Here is a 16,645-nt window from a genome sequence, read left to right as displayed (position 1 = left end):
GTGTCACGTTGGGTGGAAGGACATTTGCAGCTGGACAAAGAAGTACTAATTTATGGTACACATGGCAAGTGTGTACTTAGTCTAGTTATGTGAGGTGTTTTAGGGAGGTTGGTTAGAGGTGTATGGTATTACGCCCTGCTCAGGGGCAGAGTAGAACATAATCTGAATACGAATCCTCTTTGGTTCAGGAATTGTGATTATTAGGCAAAATGAGTACGCATCAATATGAAATGATCATGTTGAGCTGTAAATATAACTATACACACACATAGGGATAGGCCAACACAAACACACACAGTAAATGGCAGAGGTGTGTTTGCCCAGGGACGGTTGGCATCATTAGCATGCCTCTCCATTCCCTCCTCACACAACCAGAATAACCTGGCCTCTCTGTGAGCCATGGCTCTGTCCTCTCTCCAAAACCAATAGCCACTTGCGTGCCTGGCTGTGTGTCTGTGTGTGTGTGTGTGTGTGTGTGTGTGTGTGTGTGTGTGTGTGTGTGTGTGTGTGTGTGTGTGTGTGTGTGTGTGTGTGTGTGTGTGTGTGTGCGTGCATGTGTGCGTGCGTGTGCGCGTGCGCGTGCGTGTGTGTGTGTGTGTGTGTGTGTGTGATCGATTGTAGCCATTCCAAGACATTTTTTTTATTTTTATTTGATGATTTTATGTTAATTTTATACTATTGCCAGTACTAATAATATTAGTATAATAGTATAATATATTCAATAATATTAAATGAAACACAAATTATTCTATTGAAACATATTTTGTAATTACTGAAATATATTCTCTAATTCTCTAATTCATGAATGTGTTCATTCGTTCATTCTTCCATTCATAGAGCAAACTGACATACTGCCACCTAGTGAGTTAGAGAACATGTATTACACTGTTCCACGGTCGATTACAATGTTCACTAATAGCTGGTCTGAGCATGTAACTTTATCTTACTATTCCAAATCATCTGGTTCTGTAGGAATTGAGGAAATCAAAGTGTTCAAAAGTGACCTTAACCAAGTGCCTTAACCGTCAGTCTGTGGTGTGTTAAGAAAGGAAGCCATTTCTAAGTATTCTGCCACAGCTTAATGCTGATTACGAGTGTCTGTCTATAACAGGCTATAACACTCATTAAAGCATCTCAGAGTAGAAGTACTGATCTATGACCAGGTCCCCCTTGTCCATGTAATCATATTCATTAGGATCTAAAAGGCAAAGCTGATTCTAGATCAGCAATCCTACTCTGATATCATTTATACAGGCCCTGAAAACACAATATGATGACTTTATACATGGAATCGGCTGTACTGTTGGAGCTAATGAAAACAAGACTTTAACCATCTGTGGGTTTCCCCTCCTCTCCACCCTACAGTCATCCTTTCATCTCTCTCTGTCTCCCTAGTTCTCCATCCAGCTGCACATGCCTTCTCTCTTCTCCCTTGCTATTTCATCCCCCGCTCTCTCTCCCTCTCTCTCCCTCTCTCTAATTTAATGTTTTTCAACTGTCTCTTCAGTCTCTGTTAATGTGTGTATATATTCTACAGTAATTTCACTGTAGACCGTTTGTAGTCATTGTCAAACATAAAAACTACAACCACTAGATGACTTAAACTGCCCTCAGATGGAGACCGTCCTATGTGACGGGACCACACAGATTGACCATGACAAGACAAGGGAAACAAACCTCCCTTGTAAAACTACTGTGTTGCTTCCTGACTGAGCCACAGGAAGCAACACAGTTGACGACAGACCTGACATGGGAATTCCCCACTTCACTCCTCCATCTTTCTTCCTCTCCATCTCTCCCTCTGCACTTTCTTTCTCCCAGAGGTAGCATAAACACACACATTCACACATGCTTACAGAGAGAGAGCGCGAGAGTGAGAATTAAAAAGAGAGCGAGAGAGAGGGAGGGATAGAAAGAAAGAAATAGAGCCAGAGTGTGTGAAATATATATATATATATATATATATATATATATATATAGAGAGAGAGAGATAGAGAGAATAAGAGAGATAATAAGAGAGAGAGAATAAGAGAGAGAGAGAATAGGAGAGAGAGAGAGAGAATAAGGGAGGGAGAGAGAGAGAGAGAGAGAGAGAGAGAGAGAGAGAGAGATTAAGATAAAACGAGGAGTATACAGGAACAGAGTCTCACCCTGTCACCAGGATCTCCAGCAACACCAGGGGGTCCATGCAGACCTGAGGGGCCTGGTAGACCCTACAGAAACACAACCCAGTCAAAACAAGGCACGGCAATGTTGTTACATAAGCCCGAATCCTGAATTGAGATAGATCCCTATACATTGAGGCTGACTCACAAATCATGTACAGTGTGCTACTTAATAGAACATTTTCATTGAGGTTTGAGTAAAGATCTGTCCCATTCTTTTGACATCCTAAATGACACCATAGTTCACTACATTAAACCAGAGCCCTATGGCCCTGGTCAAAAGTAGTACACTATAAAGGGAACAGGGGGTCATTAAGGACGTTCCCATAGCCTTAGGATGAATAGATAGATATGTGTTACTCACAGCTGGGCCTGCAGGTCCAGGAGGTCCTTCAATCAGCATGCCCTAAAAGTGATGGACAGACAACATGAATTAATAAACGGGACAGCAAGGAGAAACACAAACATGGGGCAGCAATTACCACAGCACTTACACAGCACTACACAGCACTACACAGCATGGAGGAGCACATTCATTAATAACCAAACAGTTATTTCAACTTCCTGTATGACACAATTTGTTTGGGTACACGTATTCCCTCAACACCGGCAGTGTTGTGTTTAGGGTCTTACAGGTTCGATCACAGCGGGTTCGCCCTTCTCTCCTTTCTCCCCACCACCAGCCACCTGTGAAGATAGGGAGGACACCTGTATGAGCTTCTTCATATGGAGCTACAGTCACTGGATCAATGACAAGCGGGGTTGGGCGGAATGATGGGGTGCGAAGAATGAAAGAGGCAATTCCACGAGCAAAGAACATGATCTTATCGACATGCGGGGTATAGGAATATGATATTTGTTACTAGAGTATAATGCTAAGGACAAAAGTGTAACAATCGTGTCAATCCAGTATCATATTCTTATATGGACACACCAGATTTAATAGAGTGATGTGTGATGAGCTAGTCAACAACTACAGTAATGAAGGAATGAAGAGCAGAGAGAGAGAAAGACAGAAGCAGGTAGAACATGTTAGTCTCAATGAAGAAGGATGGATCAACATGCGTGAAATGGAAAGCAGTGTCATTGCATTCATATGGATCACATGGGACCGTGTGTTAGGATGACTGGAGGAAACATACAGGGAATCAACACCAATGACTTGGTTTTAATATATAACATGAGTGACAAGGCAAGTATACTGAGTAGAAGTCTCCTGCCATGAGAGATTCGGCCTGACGGTCTCAGACACTAACGGCCATTGGCTCTATGATTTCCTGTCTCGAAGACATTAAAACAGACATAACTCAAAATGGAAATGTGGAGAGGAAGTGGTAGAATTCACTGTCTTGTGGTTATTTACTTCTGTGGTAGGTAGTTTGTGCGGTGTGTGTGTGTGTGTGTGTGTGTGTGTGTGTGTGTGTGTGTGTGTGTGTGTGTGTGTGTGTGTGTGTGTGTGTGTGTGTGTGTGTGTAGTTGGTAATTGCTGTTCCCTCAGACCTAGGCTCTGTTGAAGTTAAGTCGAAGGCAAGCTGCTACCTAAAAGTGTCATGCACTTTCCTTCTCCCTATCGGACCAACCTCTAAAATGTCTAGCCCATCCAGACAGTGGGACAGCGCAGGCAGACAAACGCATTCACAGACTGGGAAGGAAGGTGAGGTGTATGATTCAAACTAACACAGCCTCCACACACACAAACAGCATGACAATGACAGACAAACTCCCCATGCCAAGACAAACTAGAGCCACAATGCTTCTGAAGGGAGAGAGTTGTGATTTCCATAACCACAGCCCATAGGCCGGGTTGGGGCCCCACGGCGCACACCCCTGGTTCATGCACACACCCCTCAGTCGGGGGGCAAGGGGTGCCATACTTACTGCAGTCTGGGTGAATTCCTCCGTTTCCGCGGGAACCCCCAGCCCCACCTCTTCTTCAACAGTATCCATGTGGTTGGGTAGCTCAGCGGCCACATTTCCATACTCATCATACACCCCATACTCATACTGCTTATTGTCCAACACGCCCCCTAGGTCATACTCCTTAAAGTCATACTCGTCCACTCCGGGGTCCACACTGTCCAGGCCAGCCTCGGGGGCACCGGTGGGCTCCTGACTCAGTGGGGCGGCTCCAGTGACAACATAGTCACCAGCAACAATCTCCTCCTCGACAGCCTTTTGTTACCCAAGCAGCGGAGCGTTGAGGGGATGAGGGAGGTGGAGGGGTGAGCAACGGAGGGAACAGGGTTGTTAGTCAAGCAGTCATAGGTAGGTAGAGGAGACTACTGTCTATGTAAAGCCTTAGCAGGTCAAAATGAAACGAGCAGGGTGATCCATGGAGAAGGCTATGGTAATGTGGTAACACCTTATTTAAGTCCCATTTACCCTTGTGGAAATCTACAGTGCCTTGCGAAAGTATTCAGCCCCCTTGAACTTTGCGACCTTTTGCCACATTTCAGGCTTCAAACATAAAAATATAAAACTATATTTTTTTGTGAAGAATCAACAACAAGTGGGACACAATCATGAAGTGGAACGACATTTATTGGATATTTCAAACTTTTTTAACAAATCAAAAACTGAAAAATTGGGCGTGCAAAATTATTCAGCCCCTTTACTTTCAGTGCAGCAAACTCTCTCCAGAAGTTCAGTGAGGATCTCTGAATGATCCAATGTTGACCTAAATGACTAATGATGATAAATACAATCCACCTGTGTGTAATCAAGTCTCCGTATAAATGCACCTGCACTGTGATAGTCTCAGAGGTCCGTTAAAAGCGCAGAGAGCATCATGAAGAACAAGGAACACACCAGGCAGGTCCGAGATACTGTTGTGAAGAAGATTAAAGCCGGATTTGGATACAAAAAGATTTCCCAAGCTTTAAACATCCCAAGGAGCACTGTGCAAGCGATAATATTGAAATGGAAGGAGTATCAGGCCACTGCAAATCTACCAAGACCTGGCCATCCCTCTAAACTTTCAGCTCATACAAGGAGAAGACTGATCAGAGATGCAGCCAAGAGGCCCATGATCACTCTGGATGAACTGCAGAGATCTACAGCTGAGGTGGGGGACTCTGTCCACAGGACAACAATCAGTCGTATATTGCACAAATCTGGCCTTTATGGAAGAGTGGCAAGAAGAAATCCATTTCTTAAAGATATCCATAAAAAGTGTTGTTTAAAGTTTGCCACAAGCCACCTGGGAGACACACCAAACATGTGGAAGAAGGTGCTCTGGTCAGATGAAACCAAAATTGAACTTTTTGGCGTAAAAGCAACACAGCTCATCGCCCTGAACACACCATCCCCACTGTCAAACATGGTGGTGGCAGCATCATGGTTTGGGCCTGCTTTTCTTCAGCAGTGACAGTGACATAAATGTCGTTCCACTTCATGATTGTGTCCCACTTGTTGTTGATTCTTCACAAAAAAATACAGTTTTATATCTTTATGTTTGAAGCCTGAAATGTGGCAAAAGGTCGCAAAGTTCAAGGGGGCCGAATACTTTCGCAAGGCACTGTATATGTTTTGTTGGTGAGATATTGATTTAACTTTATGATAGTGTGCAATTATTGTCTAGCCACAAAGTCATTACGTTGAGGACTAGTCTCTCACAGTGAAACAAACTGGTGTCTGTTACTCCGTAATGTTGATGCACTGTACGTGTGTCTTGCAACAGATATTATCATCGTCCAGTATTGACTTCAGGCCTAAAACAAAAAGGGACAAATAAAGTGTTACCTTGATGACTTAAAAAAAAGCATTATCAATTTAGATGATCGAATTTACATCAATCAGTCAGGTCTAAGACAGACTTTAGGTTATTTCAGTCTTTAGGTTATTTCGGTCTTTAGGTTGTTTTAGTCTTTATGTTATTTCAGTCTTTAGGTTATTTCGGTCTTTAGGTTATTTCAGTCTAGGTTATTTCAGTCTTTAGGTTGTTTCAGTCTTTAGGTTATTTCAGTCTTTAGGTTGTTTCAGTCTTTAGGTTATTTCAGTCTTTAGGTTGTTTCAGTCTTTAGGTTGTTTCAGTCTTTAGGTTATTTCAGTCTTTAGGTTATTTCAGCCTTTAGGTTATTTCAGTCTTTTTTGCACAAACATAATACATACCATCGGCATATCAATATATGTACAATGGTGAAAAAAGACTGAAATAGATGAAGTAAATCTGAAATGACACTACAAGCATATTTCATAAATGGTCAATCTACAATATAGCAATGTGCAAAAATGCAGAGTACATATGTGTACCAGGGATTTGATGTTCAATGCAGAGTACATATGTGTACCAGGGATTTGATGGTCAATGCAGAGTACATATGTGTACCAGGGATTTGATGGTCAATGCGGAGTACATGAGTGTACCAGGGATTTGATGTTCAATGCAGAGTACATGAGTGTACCAGGGATTTGATGGTCAATGTGGAGTACATAAGAGTACCAGGGATCTGATGTTCAATGCAGAGAACATAAGTGTACCAGGGATTTGATGTTCAATGCAGAGTACATAAGTGTACCAGGGATTTGATGTTCAATGCAGAGTACATAAGTGTACCAGGGATTTGATTATCAATGCAGAGTACATAAGAGTACCAGGGATTTGATACTACATTTACTAGATGATGTGGATAGATACCAAATGTTTATCATGTGACTGTATTATTTATGACATACTCTGCATTTGGCAAAGCTCAACCACTCAACAGCACTGTCATAACGAGTGATCGTTGTGGATTTCGCTAAGGAAGCCAACAAAATGGATGTCATGACACAGGTATCTGAGCTGATAATATCAGACTAAATTTAGTGAGGGAGAACCAGATTTTGGCATGTAGGGGAGAACGGGGGGAAAGGTGATCCAGTGGGCCCAGCTTACTCCATTTTACCCTATGGCCAATTTAAATGATATGCAATCAAGGGCAAGATAACCCAGTGAAATCACATCCATGTGGAACATATTGCTACTGCCGTAACACAGTGCAACAAGTATCATAATCGGCTGTGAAGATTCCTCTGCTTGGTTGATCATAGTTCTATTGGTGCGATTGGGAGAACTATTCATCAAAAGCTGCGCAGCGGGCTGGCCATCTATGGCGGAGCAGAGGTGATTGCTGTGACACCCATATCTCACTGGAGACAGAACACAAACCCCATGTTTAACTCAGCAGAAACTTGATGGCTAGAAGGAGGGGCTTGGTTCTCCACAGAGAGAAATTTGCCCTTTTATGATTGGCCATTGCATACTGTCAATCATGGGTAAGGCTGCAAATCAAATTGTTTCACCTACCTACTGTACCATCAATCTCATGCAGAAAAGTACACCACTCCTAAAAGTAAAAGGTACATTTTGTCCATGAAGTAAACACCAAATGTGACTTTGACGATTGGATTTAAGATTCTTTTGGTTTGTGATGCCTCTGAACGCAGACTGTGCTGCAGTGTATATGGAGAATCCCTTTGTTGGGCCTCTAAACTGACGACATATTGCTTCACTTACACCCTGGGGGGGATTCTATTTCACAAAAGGCCTCTAGCAAAGTCTTAGAGCCACACAGACTATCTTTTCTTCTAATCAAAAACGATCATGAAATATATTCCTATCTTATTTCTCCTTTCAGCTGTGACCCAGTTCATTTCACAAATAGTTATTATTGCTTGTCATATAACTGGCAGTGTGACTATACCAGAATAATATAAATGGCCAAAATACTGTATTTGGAATACCATTATAATACCATTATAATACCATTACCATCTAATAGATCAATCTGTACTGAGGGAGGCAGATAACCGATTATTATTTCAATGTACAAAAATTATCCAGCAATTAATCAGCATCCTGTAAGATGACTGTTGATGAAGTGTAATGCACATACATACATACATACATACATACATACATACATACATACATATTAGATACGCATGAAACTGCAGCCTTAGCCAGAATTGAATTAAACAACAGAAAGCTACACATTATTTACATGGCAATCCACCGAGGCTACATTATAGGATGCAAAATATACCTACAGGTCAGTGGATAGTACTAAGTGGATTGAATAAAGCCATGAATGATATATTGTTATAGCTTTCTAATGCTTAATAATATCCTCTATCCGACAAAAAAACACAATGTTCAAAACAGAACAATTACATTTGAATTGTTTTGTCTTTGTCATTTCATACCAGATACTTCCTTTGGTAATACGTCTTCCTGGTTTCTTTTACTTCCCCAAAACTGCTCTTTCTTATAGTAACAAGTAAATAAAAAACTAAATATGAAATGTAAAAAGTTACCTCGTTTGGTCCACTGGTGGCAATGGGAGACTGAGTTTGAGTACCCTCTACAGTTCCGTAGTCAAGCTCACTGTCAGTATACTCAGTGTATTCTCCGTCTACATTGTTTAGCTGAAGTTGTGTCACATCGAAAAGGAAAGAAGAAGAAGAAGAAGAAGAAGAAGAAGAAGAAGAAGAACATAGAAGCGGGTTAAAACAGAACGAGCACAACACAAGGTGTTATTCGCTTGGGCCTTTCCAGCTGGCTACAACTCTGCTGGGTCTAGAGAGGCAGTGTAGGAGGGGGGGGGGGGGGGGGTTAGGTATAGCTTTCAGCATCACAGATTTTCCCCAGAAAACGTCAGAGGAAAGATCTGGATGTGATCTGATGTTTCTTCACTGGTACTGTTACCCCTAATACTCTGTATCGGTGTAGTTCCGGCGCGGTAGCTTGATAGCCATGATAGCCATTCATCTGTCTCTTCTTCTTAGCGACCGCTAACTTTTTAGCTGCAGATTTTTTAGAGGCCTGGAACTTTACGGGCTTAGACTTAAGGGACTTTCGGGTCCTCTTCTTTTTCACGTAGACACTACGTTTCTGTCTCTGGAAGAAGGTTATGGTGATAGAAGAACAAGACAACACATAACAACATTGAGAAGTTGAAGAGCTGGGGTTGAAAATAAACAATGACACCAGAAATTGTCGGATATGTTTTCAACCTGAGCTACAAACTGAACATAAGACAAACATTCAAAGCTGGCATTCGCCGTGTGAGAGCAGAGGACAGGTCTTGGAGCTATGAATACAAGTTTGATTGACACATCAAGGCATACATTAGAACAGTCAACCAGAGAGTTCGGAAAGGGAGGGAGGGCACATTAACTGACATTAAGACACCACAGGACAAATAAATGTATTTTCAGTATTTCATTTACCTGAGGGTCACTACCCGCCTCATACTCGTCTGTTGGAACATTCTCTGTCTCTCCTTCTACTTCAGAGTAATCATAGAACTGAGTGTAATCTAAGTCATCAGCAGTAGTGTACTGAAGGGGGAGAGGGAGAGATGTTAGGATTAGCATGTTAGCATTAGCATTAGCATAACAGAGAACTCCTTTTTGTCCGAAAAAATATGATATACATATAACATGTCCGTCGTGGACATATTATGAATTAAAACTGTCACAAGTTACATTCATTAGATTGCATTATTCACAAAAAAAAGATGAATAATATTGTACAATGTAATAATTAGCGTGGCATATTGTAAGTCATCAAAATATTGTCTCCAACAATATGCTGTGTAGCTTTTCTGCCAATGAAAATCCATGGCTAACGCTTGTTTACAAAGTTGATGTGTAGCTGCACAGCATGAGACAATACTTTGCTATTATAGTAATATCATTTAGGAGCGATAGCTAGCTCTTAAACAATAAAAATGCACGGCAAGGTTAGGGTTACGCATCAGTTGGCCATTGATCTTTAAAAGGATGGCTAACGCTCCAAACATGGAAATAACCACTAAGAACAGCACATGATGGAAACCACGTGAGAGCTACAGATGTATAAACAGGTGGGGTGTGCAAAAGCTATTAAAAAGCGGAGGTGTACATCAGGGAAAGCCATGAGAACAACACCAGCTGCATGTAATATGGCAGGGCTTGGTTAATGGAGCTTTGCCGTCATAGCAGCGGTTTCAATTCCATCCTATAGCACCTACATCTGAAGCAGAGTAGATTAAAGAGTGGGATTTACTGAACGTGTAACTTCCTGATAGTTTTGATTTCCCTTTCTTTCCCTGTGGTTATATGTGGTTACAATGAGGAGCTGCACGTGTGTCTGGCATGCTCTCGTTAACAGCATCCCCAGTGAACATAATAAAACACTATCATATGACTCAGAGGAAGTGGAAAGTGGAGAAGGGATTTATTAAATTAACAGAGGCAGTAAAACTCTCTCCTCATCCTGGTAGTTATAGGTGGGAAGACTGAACATGTTCAAGTGCGTAATCAATGACGAGCTACGCATACTGACATATACATTTGGAGTAAATTGTGTACTGAATATACATTACATTTTACATTATCTGATGAAACTCATTGTTTTGATAGCATTGTATATCAAACAGTCAGAGGTTTAACTTGACTGTTTGACATGGGGTTAAAATAATTGCATCCTTCACAGATGAATCAGGGTTAGTCCCCATCCAGCTGCATAGCTGACAATGGGACTGATGAGATGTCTTCCATGGGCTCATAGAAGAGAGAGAAAATAGAGAGAGAGACAGACAGAGAGAGAGAGAGAGAGAGAGAGAGAGAGAGAGAGAGGGGGGAGACAAAGAAAGAGAGAGAGAGAGGGGGGAGACAGAGAAAGAGAGAGAGAGAGAGACAGAGAGAGAGAGAGAGAGAGCAAGAGAGAGAGAGAGAGAGAGAGAGAGAGAGAGAGAGAGAGGCCACATGGAGAATCCCGTCCAGGCGAGTCGGCAGATTTACATCCTGGCACCGCTCAGACAAGACACCAAGAGCAAGGCACTCTGAGTAAATACTGGACCCTCAAGGAGACTGGGGGGGTCATTAATATGTACTGACAGCAGACTGTTAGAGAGGTGTCCCTCCCTCTCCTGTGGTCTCCCCTATTGTTCTACTGTGGGTTTCTAAGTGTTTTTAATAGGTGTATTAATGACTCATGTATTTATCTGTGGGTAACACAGATGTCATGTTTCGCTTTACAGGACAGTGTTAAGGCACGTGGATGGCTGTGTTCTGTGTTCTGTCCCTGCGGTTTGGCTCTGGTGCTACGGTGGATCTGTGAAACGCATTAGACGAACGAGCCATAGAACTCTCCTCGCCAAAGTGGACACAGACCTCGTGGCATTTAAATCATTTCCACTGTGGTACAATTCAAAGAAAAAAATACCTGTAAGGAAATTCAAGAGCAAGTACCTCAAGAGTGTTCTGAAAAGTTCATTAGGTGTTGTACTGAGATAAGACCCTCATGGCTGGAGGAGACTTCAATCCCCTCGCTCCTTCCTTTATTGAAGTTAAAGGTAAAGGAAGTAAATACTATAGAAATACGGCAATTCATTGACACATCTAATGATGCTCTAAGACGGACTAGTGAGTCTTTGTATGTCCTGTGTGTCTAGGATCTAGGATCTATGATTTGCTGCATAGGGTCCCATAAGGACCTCAAGAGCTGGCAGTGCCAGAATGGGTCCAGGTGCACTTTTACACACTGGGGACCTGAAACTGGGACCCCCATAGTGGGCCCCCCCCCCCCGCCCATCCCATCCTGTGGCCCTCAGCATACTGACCTCGTCCTCGGGCTGCTGGGCCTGCAGGGAGTGCCCGTGGGGAGTTTCACAGTCGGGGCTGTAGTGTTCACAGTAGTCATAAGCTGCTTTAGGATCAGCCACAATCAGCAGCTGCTGGATGTCACCCTGCAGAAAGACAACGAGGAAATGAAGAAGGGTTAGGTGTGGGAAAATCCTGTTTACCTCTAACCCTTCCAGTTGATGAGAGTTAGCAGAGCAGACAAACACAGTATTTTATAGTATGTACCAGAATAACAATCAAAAACATGTCGATCTTTAGTCATTGATTTGATGAAAATGTATCCCTGTACTGTCGGAAAAAAACACGTTCACATCAGATAAAACAAGGTCATAGCAGGAAGTACAGAGGACAGACAGAACGTCATAACCATAACGTCAGATAACATTTCATCCCATCACCCCCCTATCGTCTGTGGCAGTGCAGTCTCAAAGTTCTCAGGCTAGCAAGGGGTAGTAAGGGAAATGGAATGTGATTCTAGCCAACTGGTTAAACAGCTTGACACATACCACAAGACACTCATCCACAGGGCACAGGAAATCGAGTTTAGACACTGGCTGGGTAAGTCAATTATTATTCTTACCACCGGGGTTTACCCAGCCAGGCAGGGAAATCAAACAAACATGTACCATCAGGAAGACAAAAGGACGAAACACCTGGAATCCATGTGTGCTGTCTGAGCAGCGGGAAGAGCAAAGGTGTGATTTAAGATGGTGCAAAGACAGACAACAGACAGACAACAGACAGACAACAGACAGAAAGCCACTGATGAAAGTGCAGTATTTACAATCTTGTGTCAGACTGTGATAAACAAAATGTCAGCAGAGACTGCAAGGTACTGTACTGTTGTGACAGGGGAAAAAGAAGAAAGAGCATTGCAGAGCTCATGAATCTGCTGCTAAACACCAATCCAACGTTTATTGGTAGAGCTAATAAGGGTTGAGGTGGGTGGGTTAGAGGGGGTAGTATACCCCTGGGTACTTGAGGGTACTCAACGTGAGTGAAACCAGATGAACCTTTTAAACTACACCAGTGCCAGGGGCCAGGGGCCAGGGCTAAATGTTCATGGCCCAACCTGGTAGCCTCATCTCTGTAGGATCTAAACCAGGTAGTTTTCACCCCCATACCACAAGCCCAGGCTGGAGAGTTAACTATAGCCATAACTATAGCCACAAGGCCACAAGTATAACCAGAGTGGTTGCTGCACTTTACACCTTGGGAGAGTCACAGCACAGTAGCGTCTCAAATGGCACTCTATTCCTTTTATAGTACAGGGCCCTGATCAAAAGTAGTGCACTCAATAGGGAATAGGGTGCCATTTGGGATGCAGCCTGTGTGGTTGTAACAGAACCCGTCATCCCTCGAAATGTCCTCAGGGAAGGTTGAGAATGTTGGGAGGATGTCTAGGTGGTGAAAACACACGCATCTTAAACAGAATAATGGAGGCTGTAAGAATAGAAAGCATAATAGCATAGAATCATCACACTGCACAGAGTGATAAAAAATACTGAAAATCCTCCATGGTTGGCGAGTTCACTCAAATCACTAGCATGTTTTCTGGCTGCCACAATGACTGACATCGTTCCAGAACTGTTTCTAGGTTCTATTCATTCCAGAACTGTCTCTAGGATCTATTCATTCCAGAACTGTTTCTAGGTTATATTCGTTCCAGAACTGTCTCTAGGATCTATTCGTTCCAGAACTGTTTCTAGGTTCTATTCATTCCAGAACTGTTTCTAGGTTCTATTCGTTCCAGAACTGTCTCTAGGTTCTATTCATTTCAGAACTGTCTCTAGGTTCTATTTGTTCCAGAACTGTCTCTAGGTTCTATTCATTCCAGAACTGTCTCTAGGATCTATTCATTTCAGAACTGTCTCTAGGTTCTATTCATTCCAGAACTCTCTCTAGGATCTATTCATTCCAGAACTGTCTCTAGGTTCTATTCATTCCAGAACTGTCTCTAGGATCTATTCAAATCAAATCAAATGTATTTATATAGCCCTTCTTACATCAGCTGATATCTCAAAGCTGATATCTCAAAGTGCTGTACAGAAACACAGCCTAAAACCCCAAACAGCAAGTGATACAGGTGTAGAAGCACGAATAGGATCTATTCGTTCCAGAACTGTCTCCAGGATCTACTCATTCCAGAACTGTCTTTAGGATCTATTTGTTCCAGAACCATTTCTAGGATCTATTCATTCCAGAACTGTCTCTGGGTTCTATTCGTTCCAGAACTGTCTCTAGGATCTATTCGTTCCAGAACTGTCTCCAGGATCTATTCGTTCTAGAACTGTTTCTACATTCTATTCGTTCCAGAACTGTCTCTAGGATCTATTCATTCCAGAACTATTGCTAGGTTCTATTTTCTATTTGTTCCAGAACTGTCTCTAGGTTCTATTTGTTCCAGAACTGTCTCTAGGATCTATTTGTTCCAGAACTGTCTCTAGGTTCTATTCATTCCAGAACTATTGCTAGGTTCTATTTGTTCCAGAATTCTCTACCTTGTATCTGTTCCAGTAGATCTACGGTACATCTATGTTGTATCACTGATCTCCAACAGGGCCGATACAGCCAAAGCACATAAAGATCATATCTCACTCTAGTCTGCATCTTGGCTGCAGTACATCTTGGCTGCATCATCTGAATTCTTCTCAATCGATAATTGCTAACAAAGTTTTCTGCACTTATTCACACCTTTGAGGGACAGCTGGAAGGGAACTTGCAGGAGTTTAAACTCTCATGCCTGGCAGACGAGTACTGTGCCTAGAGGAAAAGAAGCTGACTGATCCTGTTACGTGCATGTCAGACAGTGTTTCTGCCACACACTATACATGGAGTAGCCGCAGAGGTTTGGCAGAGAGACAGAAGGGGAAGGCAGCAGGCTATAACTTGTTGAAAGCTAAGTGGACTGTGGACTGTGTATAGAAAGTGTGTGTGTGTGTGTTAATGTGGGCGCGCATGCGGGTATGCGTGCATGCGTGTCAACCATGTTAACAAAACAGATTTCTGAATCCATGACAGGTATTGCATAAATATCAATATGCCATCTCTCCCTCTGTGTCTCCCCCTCTATCTCTATCTCTCTCTCTCTCTCTCTCTCTCTCTCTCTCTCTCTCTCTCTCTCTCTCTCTCTCTCTCTCTCTCTCTATCTCTCTCGCTCTATCTATCTCTCTCTGTCTCCCACACTATCTCTCTCTATCTCTCTCTGTCTCCCCCTCTATCTCTCTCTATGTCCCCCCCCTCTCTCTCTCTCTCTCACACTCTCTCTCCCTCTGTGTCTCCCCCTCTATCTCTCTATATCTTTCTCTCTCTCCCTATCTCTCTCTCTCTCTCTCTCTCTCTCTCTGTCTCTCCCCTCCACCTCCATCTCTCTCTCTCTCTCTCTCTCTCTCTCTCTCTCTCTCTCTCTCTCTCTCTCTCTCTCTCTCTCTCTTTCTGTGTGTGACAATCCCAGGGTACAATCCATCAACAGCTCATTGTACAACTGCAGTTCCACACTACAGAACATTAAAAAACAATCTCACTGTAGACCAGGTTGGAATTTAATCAAAATCCCTTTCTCTGGCCCGTACATACTGTAAATCAAAACCAAAACAGACCACCTAATGGACCACATATCTCCAAAGCACCTACTGCCTAAACCAATGAAAATACCGTGCCAGAGCCAAAGCATATATTTTTATAAGTCACGTTTAAGTTGATCACCTGTGATCACAGGCCACCTATTTCACACAATCCTTGTGCCAATGATTCTGGAGGACTAAAGGAGGAGTGGAGGGATGGAGGGATGAGGGAGGGGTGGATAGGTGTAGCGGTGGAGTGGTAAGGGAGGGAGGGGTGGATAGGTGAAGGGGTGGAGGGGTGAGGGAGGGGTGGAGGGATGAGGTAGGGGTGGATAGGTGAAGGGGTGGCGGGATGGAGGGATGAGGGAGGGGTGGATAGGTGAGGGAGGGTTGGATAGGTGAAGGGGTGAGGAAGGGGTGGAGTGGTGAGGGAGGGTGGATAGGTGAAGGGGTGATGGGGTGAGGGGGGGGTGGAGGGATGAGGGAGGGGTGGATAGGTGAAGGGGTGGAGGGGTGAGGGAGGGGTGGATAGGTGAAGGGGTGAGGGAGGGGTGGAGTGGTGAGTGAGGGAGGGGTGGATAGGTGAAGGGGTGATGGGGTGAGGGAGGGGTGGCTAGGTGAAGGGGTGAGGGAGGGGTGGTGTGGTGAGGGAGGGGTGGATAGGTGAAGGGGTGAGGGAGGGGTGGAGGTGTGAAGGGGTGAAGGGGTGGAGGGGTGAGGAAGGGGTGAGTAGAACACAGGAGAGATCAAGCTGTGGTCTGAGTTAAATTGACATGCATTACCTCCTTTGTCACCCACACATGAAAAGAGAGTGGCTGAACCCTGCCTATAGTCAGCTTTCATTAGGATATGCCTGAGAGATGGTCGTCTGTACACAAACAGGGACCAGAGACGCTGAGACACCAAGTCCTGGGCCAGACTGGGGACAGACAGACACAGGAGCAGAGACGGAGACAGCCAAGGCCCAGACTGGGCCAGAGACACGGGATCAAGAAAGGACTGTATGACTTCTGTTTCTCACAGGTACAGTACAAGAGATCAGAGAACTTGCAGGGACATGAATTCAACTTTGTTGTATTTGGCACTGTCATAATACAATTTAAGTAATTAAAGTCTACAAATTATATATGTTTGGAAAGTGGGTAAGAAACATTTATCATTTTTAGACAATGAGACAAAGACAACGTGAACATGGGAATAATTAATAAGAGGTTAAGGGATTAAGGGACAGAGTGGGAGTTGAATATATGTACATGTATATATATATATAGAGAGAGAGGGGGGAGAGAATAGAGAAGAGAGAGA

General features: G+C 43.3%; 1 protein-coding gene across 6 annotated transcripts in view; it reads right to left on the bottom strand.

Annotated features, from left to right (window-relative positions):
* col11a1a (collagen, type XI, alpha 1a) overlaps positions 1–16,645 on the bottom strand; it is an 87,810-nt gene that overhangs the window by 49,105 nt on the left and 22,060 nt on the right. Inside the window, exons 5-12 of one of the 6 annotated variants that reach the window (XM_090189744.1) lie at positions 11,756–11,881; positions 9,378–9,488; positions 8,863–9,045; positions 8,463–8,573; positions 4,044–4,337; positions 2,799–2,852; positions 2,530–2,571; positions 2,151–2,213 (exon numbers count right to left, since the gene is read on the bottom strand). In XM_090189744.1, coding sequence (XP_090045870.1) covers positions 2,151–2,213; positions 2,530–2,571; positions 2,799–2,852; positions 4,044–4,337; positions 8,463–8,573; positions 8,863–9,045; positions 9,378–9,488; positions 11,756–11,881 — 984 coding nt within the window. The remainder of the gene's footprint in view (positions 1–2,150; positions 2,214–2,529; positions 2,572–2,798; positions 2,853–4,043; positions 4,338–8,462; positions 8,574–8,862; positions 9,046–9,377; positions 9,489–11,755; positions 11,882–16,645) is intronic. The other 5 variants (XM_036935175.2, XM_036935179.2, XM_036935176.2 and 2 more) reach the window with 5 other exon arrangements.

This window comes from Oncorhynchus mykiss, chromosome 11 (genome assembly GCF_057628025.1).
Source record: "Oncorhynchus mykiss isolate SJ-2025 chromosome 11, ASM5762802v1, whole genome shotgun sequence".
NCBI lineage: Eukaryota > Metazoa > Chordata > Actinopteri > Salmoniformes > Salmonidae > Oncorhynchus > Oncorhynchus mykiss.
The sequence above is the reverse complement of the archived record's forward strand: the minus strand, read 5'-3'. Positions and strand labels throughout refer to the sequence as shown.